General features: G+C 41.8%; 1 protein-coding gene across 2 annotated transcripts; it reads right to left on the bottom strand.

Moving 5' to 3' along the window:
- Positions 1-1,346: 1,346 nt before the first annotated feature.
- SAP30L (SAP30 like) lies at positions 1,347-12,656 on the bottom strand. 2 transcript variants are annotated; one of them, XM_053377087.1, is made up of 4 exons: positions 12,004-12,656; positions 9,990-10,112; positions 7,579-7,599; positions 1,347-6,148 (listed from the first exon to the last, which is right to left on the bottom strand). In XM_053377087.1, exons 1-4 carry the CDS (start codon positions 12,187-12,189, stop codon positions 6,023-6,025), a joined length of 456 nt encoding a protein of 151 aa, XP_053233062.1. In that variant the 5' UTR covers positions 12,190-12,656; the 3' UTR covers positions 1,347-6,022. The 2 variants fall into 2 exon arrangements, with proteins under 2 accessions (XP_053233062.1, XP_053233061.1); XM_053377086.1 differs by having other exon boundaries at positions 7,501-7,599; positions 12,004-12,626.
- Positions 12,657-15,803: the final 3,147 nt, after the last annotated feature.

Below are 15,803 nucleotides of genomic sequence, written 5' to 3'. Positions count from 1 at the left end.
TACCTTCCCGCTGGTAAGCGGTCCCTATTTATCTACTTGCACCCGGGGGTGCTTTCGAACTGCTAGGTTGGCAGGCGCTGGGACCGAACGACGGGAGCGCACCCCGCCGCGGGGATTCGAACCGCCGACCATGCGATCGGCAAGTCCTAGGCGCTGAGGTTTTACCCACAGCGCCACCTGCTACATGCCTTTGCCCTAAGAATCCCAAGAACCAAGCTATGAGCATTATAATGTAAAGCTCTCAGAAAACAATCCATTTATATAGTGGAAACACACACCTGAACTATCCTTGGTGTGCTTTGTCCTTGGCGCCCCTTCTGCCAGCTTTAAGTGGATTCTCGAAGGCTCTTCTTGGTAACAATTTCTCAGAGGGTAGTTAAAATGGCTGATTACTAACATAACACAAGCAATAGCCCAAAGAGAATAGAAGTGGTTTGGAACACTGAGTATAAATTTAAAAATGTGACAAGTTTACAAGGACAGGCATTTCACTATACTTTATTTATGTATTTATTTTAAAAACAGAGCTCTGTGTTCTCTATAATGTTCAATGAATTCCTGCAACTGAAATGTGACCTATTCTGACTATATAGTTGTGACAAGATTTTCAAGCAGTGCTTCCTGTTCAAACTTGTCAACATAAACAAATTGCTATTTTGCCTGTCATAAGACTAAACTCAAATTTCAACAGTTTTCAGATGATGCAGTGAAAATCTATAATATGTACTAAGACAGCTTTATCCTGGAATATATTAGTAGTCTATGCACAAACACAATAATGCTATCTAATTTATGTTTGCGTGCATCCTGCACTCCCTAAAAGCTGCTCAGGGCAGCACAAATGGGCAGCTCTTGTTCTACGCCGTACCTTTACCCATAGAACCATATAGGCTGAACCATATAGCGACTTATCCATATTCACAAAGTGAGCTTCTTGGCTGGCTGGGCCTTCAGCACTGATCTCCTCAGTCTTAGTCACAACACTCTATCCACTACACCATTTGCTATTTGTCATTGAGGGAAGCCACCTTTCTTCCTTTGCACCACCAGACAACTGCTCTTCAGCCTGTCCATGGTATTTGCTTGCACTTGAAATTGTAAGTCAGTTGGCAGACATCATGAGGTACATAATATGATTTGCTTCCAAGCTTTCAGTTTTCAAAATATGGAATACTGGTAAGCAACTGGGTATGACCAGGTCAAGTACAAAATGTCTGAAGTTGAGAAAAGATTTTTTGCTTTTTCTTCCCGCATGGGTGATGCAAGTGTCTTCCTATGCCCATCATTTGAGGATTTCAGCAAACATAGTATTAACACCTATAAATGAGTACATTTACAAGGAAAACTGCAACCAGCAAAACTGATCATTTATTAAAAATGCACCTTAGGCATTGACATCTTTGTCCAACAGCACAGAGTTTTAACTTACAGTGGAAGGAAGGATACACTATACATCTTAGAGAAAAGAACTATACAGTTTCACTGTAAGTCACAAGGTTGCTTTAAGAGTACACAGTTATTATTTCACAATGAAAGCTTGCCTAAAACATTTGGCATAAAGATCAGAACAAGACATTGAAGGCCCACCAGAATGAATGAAGGGGAAGGGATGTTGTTTTCCGCCAGTAAGCCTGTTATATGTCAAAGGGGTGTAAAACACAGATTAGCAGGTAAGTTGTTATGTTTTTCTAGTGTGTATCAGGACAAGAAAGGAGGGATGAAGGCAACATAATAAAAGGCAAACTCCATAAGCTCATGTTTGAAAACTGTAAAAAACACAACTACACCTCAAAAACAACCAGCAGGAAAAAACTATTGCTAAGCATTTCATTGAAATTCTGAGTTTAAGGCATGAGCCCCTTCCCCTCCAGAAACATTTGAAATTCAACATCTAAGGTATTAATAAATGAGAATAGGTAAATTCTACAGAAGAGCAAGAATTATCCTGCACCACTATCACACTTTTAAGAAACAAACAAATCCAAGCACACCCTTAGATTCACAACTGAGCATGTGGGATATTACAAGTGAGGGAACACTGATGTTCTGCTTCATTATAGCAGGGCCCTTTAATCAATTGTTCCAGTACAGAGATACTTCTTTTAGGATAGCAGTCCTGAAGATTCATCAGTCCCTCATCTCAACATACAGGGCGAAGTGACACTAGTGCACTGAATACAACAGTCCACCTTTTAAGTCTTAACAACTTTATCAAAATGCTTTTTTCTAATATGCCAAGGGGTTCCATCTTATTTACATTAGAATTTATCAACATGAGGTAAAGTGCAAGGCTCCCAAACCCACCCACCCCCCACAAAAATTGCATTTGGCTAATATATAGTTATCACAAAATTTAAAATACTGTTTTAGTAAGTTCTCTCTCAAGACAAGTCACCAATTGCTGCATTTCTGGGATATATCTTGCTCATGGCTTTTCAAGTCTGCTTTCGAAAATCTGAAAAAATATCCTAGCCATGAGCTACTTTGGCTTTGCTGACATTTACACAGATACGTTTACTGATAAAATATTTCAGGTGGCAGGGGAAAAAAGGTTTGATTGAATTAGTCTATGAATCTAAGACTCAGGAGTTCTGCAAGAACAACTGCAGGACTTAACTTTTGAATCATATTTCATGATATGCCTTGCAAGACAAAATCTGAAATTTAGTGCAGGAGTTTGATATGCAACATTTATATTGCAGAAACACACTTGGACTTGCTTGATTTAGTTTCTGACTATTTAATCAACTGCACAATGTATTCATAAAAGTGTCATTCCAGTGCTATAATTGTCATTGCACATTCCCCATCACTTTGCTCTTTCCTTCATTCAATTCAAGGGATGAACAAAAATCCTTGCACTACTACAACTACAACAACTAATGCACCGAGGACCACCATATTTGATGGTTAACTTCGTTATAGAAGATGTGCCACATTAAGTTCTTGGCTCTGATGCAAAGCCCATTAACAAAGATGGCCCTTCTGCTAGCTTTAAGTGGGTTCTTGAATGAGTTTGAAGGTTTCAAACAGATCTTCTTGCTTGGAGTTAAGTTTCATTCAGTATAGTTGTGGTCAGCAATATAATCTCCCACACCTAATCTTAAACGTGTGAACTGTCACACGCAAGCCACAGTTTGTAGCTGACTAGCTCAAACCCCATGTAAACTATATAGTTGACAAGAATCAAGATAAAATGCAACCCACCAGTTTGTATGAACGAACATGTCAATGTGACTAAGTTCTCACATATTCTATTAATTTTAGAATATCCTTCACATCCTTTGAAGCTCAAAAATGCTGATGAAGGTTTTATTAAAACCACAAGGAATTGGATAATTTCCTTAAATGGCACGCAGCATAATCTGCCATTACATTAAACAACTGCATTATGCCGGTTTTGGTGATTCTACACTAGATGTTCAAGAATCACAGGCTTCTCCCTGAATATAGATATTGCTGTGAGCTGGATTCCTTTCTAGCATGACAAGCCATGAAAATGGCTTATTTTGTCTGCCATGACATTTGTTCAACCCTTGTTGGTCTAGCTGAAAATAAGGCATATAGAGATGTCTCTAAACTACAACAGGACTCAACAATTATGATATCAGCAATTGCTGATCGGCTTGTATAATGAATAACAATTACATTTTACACCAATTAATTTATTTGGGGAAATGATTTCCTTGATTTGATTTCCAAAGCCATGCCTAAAGGGGTAGCACCTGCATTTTTCCATAGTCATTTTGAAGCTGGCTGCTGAAACCCTGCAGTTATTTATTTACAAAAAATGAGACCTAACACTAAAAAAATGTACATTTTTGGTCTAGAAGTGAGGCATACAGTGTGTGTCTCTTTGATGACCATGGCAAAATTCCTCTAACTGCAAACATGAATATTCTGAAGATAAATCAAAAACTATGTCCTCAAGCTTCTGCTTATAAATATTAATTGTGTTCTGGTGGTCAGTTCAATTCACTTTTCCCAGTGAAAAGAGAAGTGGCACTTTGTGTATCTGTTGGAAGTACATGGTAAATTGACATACCCTTTGCTGAAGCTGCCTGAAAATAACCACATTTAATGGTGGTATCCAATTAATTGAGAGAATATGTATTCATGACGCATATCCATTGTTTCTTGATCATCTATTTGCAACAGAAACAAACCATTGCAAATGAGTGTTGCATCTTTGAGACCAATTTTAGATTTTTCATGTGCTTTGTCAGATTGAAAAGTATTTAAAAAGATAAGGCTGCATTGCACAACAAATAAATGTAAGGCTGAATTAAGCAGTATCTTTCCACACAGTTAATCACCATAGCATAACATGAGTTTGGGGTAGGGGAGAGAGCTACTATTAGGATGCCAAAATACTCTTGAATGCTTGCCTATCACCTTATCATCTGAGAAATTATCTTTGGAATAGATTTTCGGCATCTTGCACTGTACACTCACCTCTTACTTCGATACAAGACTGATGGATTTCAGAGGTGCTTAAATCTGTGCTTTTATAAAACAAATTCAAGGACTAGAGCAGCACAGGGCTGATATGATGCTCATAGTCTCCAAGTTGAATGTGGAAAAAAATTCGAAAACTACAAGAAACAGAGTGTTACAACTCTGACCTTCGGTAAAGTCTTACTTTAGACCAGGCAAGATGTAACTTACTAAGCAAAATACAGTTCACCATTCATGTTAAGCAGTCCATCAAGAGGTCAATAATCTGTATATGTTGTTGGCCAGGACATAAGACGTTAGGTACCTGCAAGCCAAAGCTAGCAGGCCACAAGTTGTTGACTTATTTTAGACCATAGTGTTGCCTCCTCCACTGAAGAAAATGAGGAAGCTGTACACATGTGCAGTGCATAAGGAATTCTGGATTGGATAAAAGGTGAAGAGCAACATGAAATTTAAACAATGGTAACTTTGTCACTGCACATTTCAGGTGGCTGCATGTAGGAGAGAGAAGTGGATTGGCACTAATTCTCATTTCCAGAAAATTAGAGTGAGCAGACATCATAACTGTTGACATCATAACTGATGTTTTGCATTGTGTGCATTCAAATGTCAAAGCATCAGATAGGCTAATGGATATCTGCCTAACCAAGATCAGATTAGGTCTATAACTGAATATTTGGTTACAGATCTGGGCTGCACTCCTACACTCATTTTTCTGGAAGTAGACCAGTGGAATTCAATGGGGCTTACTTCTGAGTAGATATATATAAAATTGTGCTGTTAATCTGGTGCTTTCAATATTGATCAATGGCCCACAGTAACTTAAATAAAGCCATTTTTAGTATGGTGAAAAAACAGAATTAAATTTGTGCACTGCACTTTGCAAGGGCATTGGATAGCATGTCTAAATTCTAATAGCTCTCAATCAAATGATGCTTTTTAAAAATAACAACAACACCTGAACATTTAACATTTTAACTTTTGTGAATTCACAAAATAGAAGTTCCAGTAGCAAATAAGCAGAGTTGGACAGTTTTAGTATCCTATTAAGACCATATACATACAAAAAGGCGAGGTTTAAAAACTTCTAGCACCCATACATATTTTGTCTCAAAGCAAGTAATCCTGTATTAAATACAAGTGGTGACCACACTTAAAAACAGGAACCCCAGACAAAGTTTTTTGAATCAAAATTCCAGTGTCATGCCTGACCTGGACCAAGTAAGTCCTAGAGCCCTATATGGATATGGTATGATCCAGTTAAAGAATGATGAACTCATATCACATGTTGATAATCAAGAGATTAATTTTAATCCTGTGGACAGGCATTATATTTGACTTCTTGATTTTTCCTGTGATCTCCATCCCTTCAGTCAAGTATTAGGCTTTGAAAATTTTGGAATCATCACATATATTCATGTATTCTAATATTCTGGACCAAAAGTTTTCTGTATAATTTCTAGTTTGCACTTTAATTTACAAAAATGTTAACTCTTTTGTATTCATAATGCACCTGACGCTTCTTCAAATTCACATATGATTGTGTCCAAAACCTGCCTGATCTTCATTCAAGTTTGCTACTTTCTGACTTCTGATCCAACCTACTCTTGTTACTCTTTACCATGTATATGAAGTATGCAAGTGTCTCTTTCTCATTCACTGGGATGTTCCTGAAGTGACGGCTGACAGTCTGAAAGGACAAGAAAATTAGAAAGTTTTGTAATATGGAACTAGCACACCAGGGATAGAGAACATGCAGTCATCCAGAAGTTGTTCAACTCCCAACTCCCATCAGCCAGGACAATAGTCGGGGATCATGAAGTTGTAGTCCAACATCTGGACTGCATCTGGACCACAGGCTCCCTATCCCTTGGCTGTGGTTTAGTCACAGATGGCTCTTCAAGGTCTATTGCATGTTGAATGTGCTTGAAATTTCTTTTCATCTCAATATTTCATAGAATGCTAAGGAGAAACGACAGTTGCTATTTCCTATGACATGCAAAGCAGAAAATGAACCTATAGTACACATAACAACACCTTGCAGAAGCCCCTGAGAAACATAATGACCTACAGTATAAAACAGAGATTGCCCACTTGAACAATTATAGATGTCAGTTGATAAATTGTACAAAACTTCAAGCCTGGTTGATAGCTTGGTGTTTGTGAGAGGAGGGTATTGGTTTGTAATTTGTATTTTGGGTTCTCATTTTGTATTTTGATGTTGTGAACTGCCCTTGTGATCTTCAGATGAAGGGCGGTGTACAATTTTATTAATAATGATAATGATAATAATGTTTGGTGTTGGTAAAAAAAGCATGGCCTGGAAGAAAAGCACAATTTCCTTAAACGAACATGTGCTTTTGCCCACAGTTCCCTCAAGTTTCTTTTTAATGGACCTGTAATTTAGGTACTTGCCAACACTTTCAAGAACTGAATCAAATCCTCAGTTTGTTAATTGTCAATGCTCCTGTGCCAGGCAAAAGACACAGACACAGGCAAAAGTAAATTAGGAACAAACCTCAACTTACCATCATATTTTGTTAGTAAAACAAACCATAAACACTGGTTCATATGTCATGGCAGACCAGCCTCTAGACTGTTCCCTTTGTTCAGGAAAGCAAGGAGCAGTGGGGGAGCATCACAAGGACTTGAGCAATGTGCTGTGCACAGGCATGCTACTCTTTCATATTAAACCATAGCTTAATTTAAACTATGGATTAATATGACATGTGACTGATGCAACATATGTAAACAAGAGAATGTTATTTGGTGGTGGTTTTTCCCTCTCAAAAAACTTGAACAATAAGAGAAGAAAATCAGCTTAATTTATTAGCTGAAGCATTTCAGGTCCTTTCACATTTTACCCTTTGAGAAGCGCTAAGTATACAACTGAAGGCAGTGGTGCCATACTGACAATGTGTAGCTACAATAAGTAGCTACAATTACAAGTCAGTATTACTATAATAAAAATAAATAAGTTTGGTTGTGGTGGGTAAGCACGGTTCATATAATGAAAGCACAGAAGCTTGCTAGCCAACTTACTTCTGCCAGCTGAGCTTTATTCAGGCCAGGTCTGGTTTGCAACTTGTAATGCCTTTTATAACGACGCAGTGTGTTTACCTGAAGTTGAAACAAGTCGACCTGCAAAAAAGATGGCATGACTGACAATTAAAAGATATAGTCTTTTTAAAAATATGCATCTACTCTAAGAAGAAATCTGTAAGAAACATCACCTGTTTTAAGGCAAGGAATTCCTGTTCAAGATACACAAAACAGGTAACTAGCATATAAATAGTGGGACACCAACAGCTCTGCATGCACCTTACTTCCCTGTACTTTCAACAGAATGGTCTCTCCATTTTGTATGCGCTCTCTGGATTGTAGCCACCATATTGGTGAAGTGATGTGAATACACTATCCCAGTCATTTCTTTGGTGATACAGCAGGGTCACATTAGACTATTCTTATTTGCCCTCTTAAAAGATTAAGGCTTGGATCTAGAGTTCCTGTGAGAGGGCAAGCCAGAGGTCAGTGGTAGAGCACATACTTTGCACACAGGCAATCATGCATTTCATCTCCAGTATCACCAGATTGTTCTGGGAGCGATTTTTGTCTGAAACCTTGGAGAACCACTGTAAGTCAGAATGGACAATGCTAAGTCAGGTGAACCAATAGTCTCAGCGTAAGGCAGCTGCCATGGTTTCTAACTTGCTTATAGGCCACTGGAGGGAGGGAGATAAATTTTCACCAGTTACCCTTCTCACCTGCAGGTCCCATGATTCAGAGTGTTGGGGGACCGTTCAGATAAATATGGGTGGTGGTAGTGTAAAATTGGTGAAAATCTCTTCCTCCTGCAGGAGCCTTTATTCCACAATAGTCTATTCCGCAAATGGAAGAAGCCCTTCAACTCACTGAGGGGAACTCTGGATGCAACCCTATACCCTTATTTAACTTTCATTCAAAGTTAATACAATGTGATGTTCAAACAATCCCTAGCACTTCTTTTATTGACATGCTGCTATGTACAGGTGAATGCCTTCTGTGCCAACTTTTAAATGCCTGTTGGAAACTTTTCTATTCTGTCAGGTTTATGCAGGTAATTAAGAGTGCACCCCCCAAGATGGGCCACTGATTTTTTAAAAATTCCTTTTGCTTTTAACTTGCTTTTAACTTTATATTATTTATTGTCTGGTTTTATGTTTTTTATATTGCTGTAAAATGCTGTGGAATATTTTTATGATACAGGATAGAAATGTTTTTATAACTAACTAACTAACTAACTAACTAACTAACTAAAATATAGCCTGTTGAAGAAGTTGCATTTTTAATTACTTGTGTTTCAATCATAATTTGAGAAGTACAAAAACCATCATAACTTGTGAAAGTATATGTCACAAAGAGCAGGCTTTTCAAGCACTAAGTAAAAATCAGAAAGCATATCTCTTATCCAGATCTTTCCCTTCTGTAAACAAGTTTGTCACTTGCTTATTTATTATTTATTTAAGCCTTTTATACCCTACCTTATATCTTGCCCAAAAGGCTCTAAGAGTGACCTAAAAAAATCAGTACCAAGATGGTCCTTACCTTTAGGCTCATAGTCTAAAAATGCATGACACACAAGTGAAAGGGAAAAGCAAGCTCAAGCACAAGTTATAGTCCTTATAATGTAGTGGCTGTTCTGTCTATGCTGATTAGCGCTGTCCAAAAGAGTAGCCACTTTTGACCCATGTCAGTTCTGGCTGTCTTGCCCTACCCCCTCAGTTCTATTCTAGGAGCAAACCTGGTGACAGTATCCGGGCCAGAACAACTCCTGACACATAGGTCTTTCCTGAGATAGCTGATCAGATGAGTTAAAATCACCACAGTAGTAAAATGTGATAGTAAAATATGATAGTAAAATGTGATGGACAGTTTCTTTATAAAGTAGTACAAAAGTACACTAAATTTTGCAGGAAAGCAGGTTAGTTGTGTGTAGCCTACAAGAGCTCTGTTTTCTCTAAAAGCAACCTGTTCTTACAAATTAAATTTCCGAAAATTAATTTTCCTAAATGATAAGAGGCTGTTGGAGGTGAAGGCACAGGGATTATAATCTTACTTATTTACTATGTAACCTTCAGGCTGTAGATCAAAAGTGAGGACCCTCACATCTGGTGGTCAAATGTGGCCCTTCATGTCTTTTGGGATTATTTCCAGACCACAACCCTTCCTACTCCATACTCTATCCCCAGGCTACATTGTGGCTCTGCCCCCTCATCAAATGCTTTTAACTGACTGGAATGCGTCCTTGAAGTGTACCTTTTGCTTGCCTGGATGGAAGATAGAGAGGTGTGGGGTGTGGCTGCAGAAACCTTGGAATTACACTTGTTGCACCATCCACCCACCACTGGTATGTGGCCTGCAGAAGGTTGTTCATGAGAAACTTCAACCCTCAGGTTGAAAATGGTCCCCCACGAGGTTGACCAAGATGAATGAAAATACGATCAGGGTCAAACAGAAATTGCAACAATCTCCAATTTAATTATGCTACGTACCTCTGGGACATCAATCTCATGCTCTGGAGAGTCTCCCCCATCATCACTGGTCTTCCTCTTTCTTTTGTTTCGAACACTCTGAATGAAGTTCTTGTGGAAATCACATATATACAGATGTCCTACCTAACAATTAAAATAAAAAAATTCATGCAGTGAAATAGTACAGTGGTCACAATATAGCAGAGTGGAAGATTACATTGAAGAAATTACATTTAATTAAGCTGCAAAATATCACTAGCACAGACTTGGACTTTTTTTTGGGAGGGGGGGATTTGTTTATCTATTAACCTGCAGGCTGCTGAGAGGCAGAATACCAGCAACCCACTTAAATATCATGGGGCCTACTCCACCCTTTCTCCGTCCCTGATATATTGAGGGGCAAAGGTAGTTCATTTAAAAATAAGTTATTTGTGGTTTATGGCAGGCAGCTGCAGTAGTGCTAACAGCAGTCCACACCAAGGAAACAGTTCTCCACTCATTCCTACCCACATGCCTTCCCATTGCCAGAAAGGGAAGCAGTTCCTCCAATAAGGACTTGCAGGGGTAAATAAGCTGAAGTCTGGGAAACTGAAGTTGTGGAGCAGGTGAATTCATTCCTCCCTTCTATAGTTTCAGAATGGGACTTGGCATTCCAGAACCCCAAAAGATGAGCTGAGAAATTATTTGAAAGTATTTATTGAACGTTAGTTCCTAGTTTGGGACACTGCATAATTGTCTACAAATCAGCTTGCAAAAGAAAAAGATCCAAGTGTGTTGGAAGTTGGTAAGTTACATAACAGGGCACCAAGTATAGTGAGGGTTTATTATGATTTGAAATATAAAGGTAAATTTATACCAGACTTACTTCTGTTTAACTTATTTTTTAGTCTGACAGCATATCAGTTACCTATTAGGCCTATAGCTGCTCCATGCATGTACAGGGCAGGGACAAAGAGGCAGTAAATTTCATTAACCACAATTTGAGACTTGAGGACTATTTCATTGTCTCCAGAGCATTACGGTTATCATTCTAGTGAGTAGGCATCTGATAACATCCATGAAAGCTTACACTACAGTTCCACAGGACTCTTATGCGTTTGCTGCAACATATTAAAGTTTTTTGTTACTTCAGGGTTGGAGATTTAACAGGTTTTTAAAACCAGCCCTTTCAAGGCAACAGTCTGAAATCTGCAGAGGCACATCAGTCAATTAAAAATACTGTACATACAACAGCTCCCAGCAGTAATGCCACACAGTGTCAATAACAAACAGTAATACTGTATAGCCTTTGACAAAGAAGTGGATGTTTTATTGGTTCCTCAAACTGCCACTGATAAATGTCCTCTATATACCAGTGCTATATATTTACATAGCATTATAGACACCTCCACCCTTGCTCTTAAAAGCTCAGAACTGGTTATAACTTTTTACCTCGACCAGACATGATGCTGTCTTCCCTAATCTGCAATGTGTTGTGAACTTTGTGCAATTAATATCACTCTATCATGAGATTAAAGTGTATTTCCACTCTGAATTAAGTTGGTTAATTGTTGCTCCCATTTCTATTATTATATTTGTATGTATGATCTCTCTCTCTCTTTTACTCAGCATAACTTTATAAAGTTAGACTGGACAAAAATATAGTATGCAGTTAGAGACCACATAAGATGTTGTAGACTCTCTTCCTATAACAAAAAAGAAGCAAAATCTCTATCTACGTGGGTTTCCACGCTAGAAACATAAGACATAAGTACTGTAGAGGCAACATGCTCGCATTTCAACTATTTTTAAAAAACCAGTTATAGTTATTATAAGTTACAGTGAATGCAGTTTGTGTACTGCTAAAGCACTGCTCATCTCCAACGATGGGCGGCCTGAAAACTGCAACCAAAAGCCTCCACAAACCTTTCGCAGCTTTTGCTGCAGCAGCTAGCTATTAGATCAACACCAACAACATCTGAGATTATTCTCAGGAAAGGGCAAACACAGAGAAATGCAGCACATCGAGGCAATCCCACCCCTCACCCCAACTCACGCTTTTGTCAGTATCCAGCTTCAGCTTTTTCTGGGAGATGCTCTTCTGGATCCTCTTGCTGAAGGAGGCATTGCCAGCCGGGCGGACGCAGCGGTCCCCGTCGTCGATAAGGCAGCAACTCTGTCCGTAGAAAGGGGTGGTGGGAGGCCCATCCCGACTGTCTTCCTCAGTGCTGAAACCATTCATCGCAGCCTTCCCCCAGCCCCGCGGAGAGAAAGCGAAGGCAGGCGGGCAGAGACCCTCCCCGCCTCTGGGCTACTTCGCCCGGGTTTTGCGAAGCCCCCCCCCCCCGCCTCCTTCTGGCCTATCCGACTCTGGGCTTATCCACCTGCCTTAAAGGGACATTGCAAAGCAGGCTGTCAGCAGGACACTTCCTCCCTGCGCCCCTTTTACAGCCTTTCTCAGCTCCCCCCCAGGAAACCTCCACCTTTTCCTCTCTCTCTCCCTCCCTCCTCCCACGTCGAGTGTGTCACACCGCGAGGGACCCACAAAAACCGTCTGTGGGGCAGCCGCCCCTCTCCCCGCTCTTTTACGAAACTCACTCTCTTTCCATCCTCGGACCACAAACGCCCTTTCCGACCACACCGCACCCCCCAACGCCCCTTCGTCCTCCCCGGGACTCTGCCCCGCCGCCCCTGAGGGGGACACTCGCCTCCGCCCTGCCGCCCCCCCCTCCACCGGCCTCTTCCTCACGGCCTCTCAGAGAGCAACTCCTGACAGGCGACCCCCTCCCTCCCTTGGCAACAACAGAAGCGGGCGCCGCTCAAGCTCCCTTCACTCGGAGACCCCCCCCCCCGCTGTTGGCAGCCTCGTGAGGTGGAGGTGGCCGTTGCTGCCTGCCCTCCGCCGCCCGAGCAGGGAGAGCCGGACCTCCCCCGCCTTCCCGAAGGAGCCAGCGACTGACTGCTCTCTGCTCTCTTCGCCTTCTCTTTACTCTCTCTCTCTCTCTCTCTCACACACACACAAAAACCTGCCCGCTCCGCCTCCTCCACCTTAGCCGGAAGTCCCGTCTCCCAGCAGCCATTGGTTGCTCGAGTGCGGAAGGCCGGGAACTGTGTCGCCGCACGCACGGCCTATTGGCCGGAGCGGCTGTCCGTCTGCGGCGATAGGCTGTTTCCTGCGATGGGGGCGGTTGCTAGGAGAGTGTTTGAAGTCCGCACATAGAATGAAAGCGGAGGGGAGGGGAGAGAGGGAGGCTGGCAGGGCGGAGGGAGGAAGTTTCGGATGCAGCTCCGAAGCCTGTTTTAGATGCAGAGCGAGGGGGAAAAACAACTTACATCAGAGTAAACACGCTTAAGGTTGCGCTGCTTAAGACCTAACCCGAAAAAGGAGCGCCTTGTAACAATTTAAAAAGCCGGTGGACTGCATTGGGTGGATTTAATATTGTACATAAATACACTTGGTTGAATAGGACCCTGAAAGTCATCTAGTCCAGACATAGGCCCAAACATCTGGAGGGCCGGAGTTTGCCTATGCTTGATCTAGTCCAACCCTGGGCAGCGCAGGAGTCTGCGTTAAACCTGTCTCTGTCTTTCACAGGCACCACAGCAATCTTTGTCAATACTAAAACAAGCCACGGACTATTCCTATCCCCTCTTCTGGATGCTCGGATCTGCTGCAGCTGGTGAGAAAGGCAAGTAGGAAAAGGAAAGGAGTTGAGGCGGCGCGAGTGGGGTGGATCCGAGAGACCCTGGTAAGGAAAGGAAGACGACTAGGGTATGTGGGTGGGTGTGAAGGGCGAAACTGGGAAAAGGGAAAGGTCATGGGCGTAGCCAGGGTGGTGGCAGCTGCCCTCCTAAATCAAGTTAAATAAATAAAAATACTTAGTTAACCGTAACTGACCAATTGCGTCGCAGATAACTCGGTTCTGCTCCCCCCAATAAATTCTGGCTACGTCCATGGCGAGGGTGTTAAAAGAACTGGCGGGGGCAAAAATTCTGGAGAATTTGGAGTAGACAAAATTCCGAGCCCCATGGGGACCCCAGGACAGGATACTGATATAAATGTTTGCAGAGCTCCTCTGAGTTTAAATAGTGTGGGCTTTGAGATTTCGAAGGGGATTTTTTTTTTAATTGCTCAGCATTCTCCATGGACTGCATTTAAGCTGCATAATCCAGCAGAGGGAGTCATCATTCCATATATAAGGAATATAATCTAGTAGTATTATTAAATAGAAATCAACAGGTAAGAAAAATGTGTGTTTTCAGCCCTATGATCTTTGTACTATGGTCAGTGGCATAGCGTGGGTTGTCAGCACCCGGGGCAAGGCAAGTAATTTGCGCCCCCTAACCCTGAGTGAGCCAGGTAGGGGCAGAGAGCTGCGAGTGTGAGCGCCCCCCCCAGATGTTGCGCCCGGCCCCCCCTGCACCCCCACGCTACGCCACTGACTATGGTGTATTATGGAATTATCTTGTTGCCAATGATGTTCAACATCTGTATGAATCCACTGGGATCCGTCGTTAGGGGTTTGGGGGCAAAATGTCATTAGTACACCAATGAAACTCAGTTCTATTTATAACATCTGAGTCAAGAGAGTCTCGCATGATCTGGACCATTGTATGGGTGAGTGGTGGACTGAATGAGGGCCAAAAAACTTGAGTTTTGGCTATAAGTTGGTGGGGCGAGAAGAGCTTTGACTCCCTTCCCCAACTGCTAGTCTGGGTAGACCAGACATGCCAGAGGTTCTTAGCAGCTGCCACCACTCTCCTTTAAAAGGTAAAGGTACCCCTGCCTGTACGGGCCAGTCGTGTCCGACTCTAGGGTTGTGCGCCCATCTCACTTAAGAGGCCGGGGGCCAGCGCTGTCCGGAGACACTTCCGGGTCACGTGGCCAGCGTGACGAAGCTGCTCTGGCGAGCCAGCACCAGCGCAGCACATGGAAACGCTGTTTACCTTCCTGCTATAAAGCGGTACCTATTTATCTACTTGCACTTAGGGGTGCTTTCGAACTGCTAGGTGGGCAGGAGCTGGAACCGAACGACGAGAGCTCATCCCGCCGCGGGGATTTGAACCGCCGACCATACGATCGGCAAGTCCTAGGCACTGAGGTTTTACCCACAGCGCCACCTGCGTCCCTAGGTTACCTCTAATCCCAGACAGGAGGACTTTCCCGGGATCCAACGGGGAGCAGAGATACCTTTCTCTCACCCTAGACCAAAGTAGCCAACTTTTTTCAGTCAAACACCACACATGTAGCATAAACCAAATGTCTATGCACATGAGGGGCTGGAAACTTCATAAGGGTCCTAATATCTTGGGCTCAGGATACTTTGATCGCAATGCATTATATCCTTGCCTGATCACTGAGGTCGAGGAGAGTTGCTGTCAGCAGACCACCATGATTCAGATGCAGGGCTCTCGTCTACCAGAGCTGCACATTCAGTATTGTGGAGCCAATGCTGTGGACCCCTCTTCCTCTTGAGTTCAAACCTATTGTACTTCAGGTACCTGGTGAATTTGTTCTTTTTTTTGGAGTAGGGGTTTTAAAAACAAGCCTTTCTGATTTTATGGTGAATTTAAATGATTTTATCCATTGTATCTCTAACTTCATTGTTTAATGTTAGACACTGGTTTTAAGCGGAATAAAAGTGGAATAAAAAATAATGTATTGCATTTGTTAGTTGATAGATACAAAACAAGAGAAGTCTCAAAGCAACTTAAAACACAGATAAAATCAATTAAAAGCCAAATTTTAAATGACATACAACATTTGTAAAATGCTCATCCAATAAGACAAGATAAAGTCCTGCCCCACTAAAATAGTACCAGAATAAAAGCTAATTTAACAATCAAAGCCTGGAT

This window comes from Podarcis raffonei, chromosome 2, assembly GCF_027172205.1.
Source record: "Podarcis raffonei isolate rPodRaf1 chromosome 2, rPodRaf1.pri, whole genome shotgun sequence".
Taxonomy (NCBI): Eukaryota; Metazoa; Chordata; class Lepidosauria; order Squamata; family Lacertidae; genus Podarcis; species Podarcis raffonei.
This window is presented reverse-complemented; position numbering and strand designations above follow the sequence as displayed.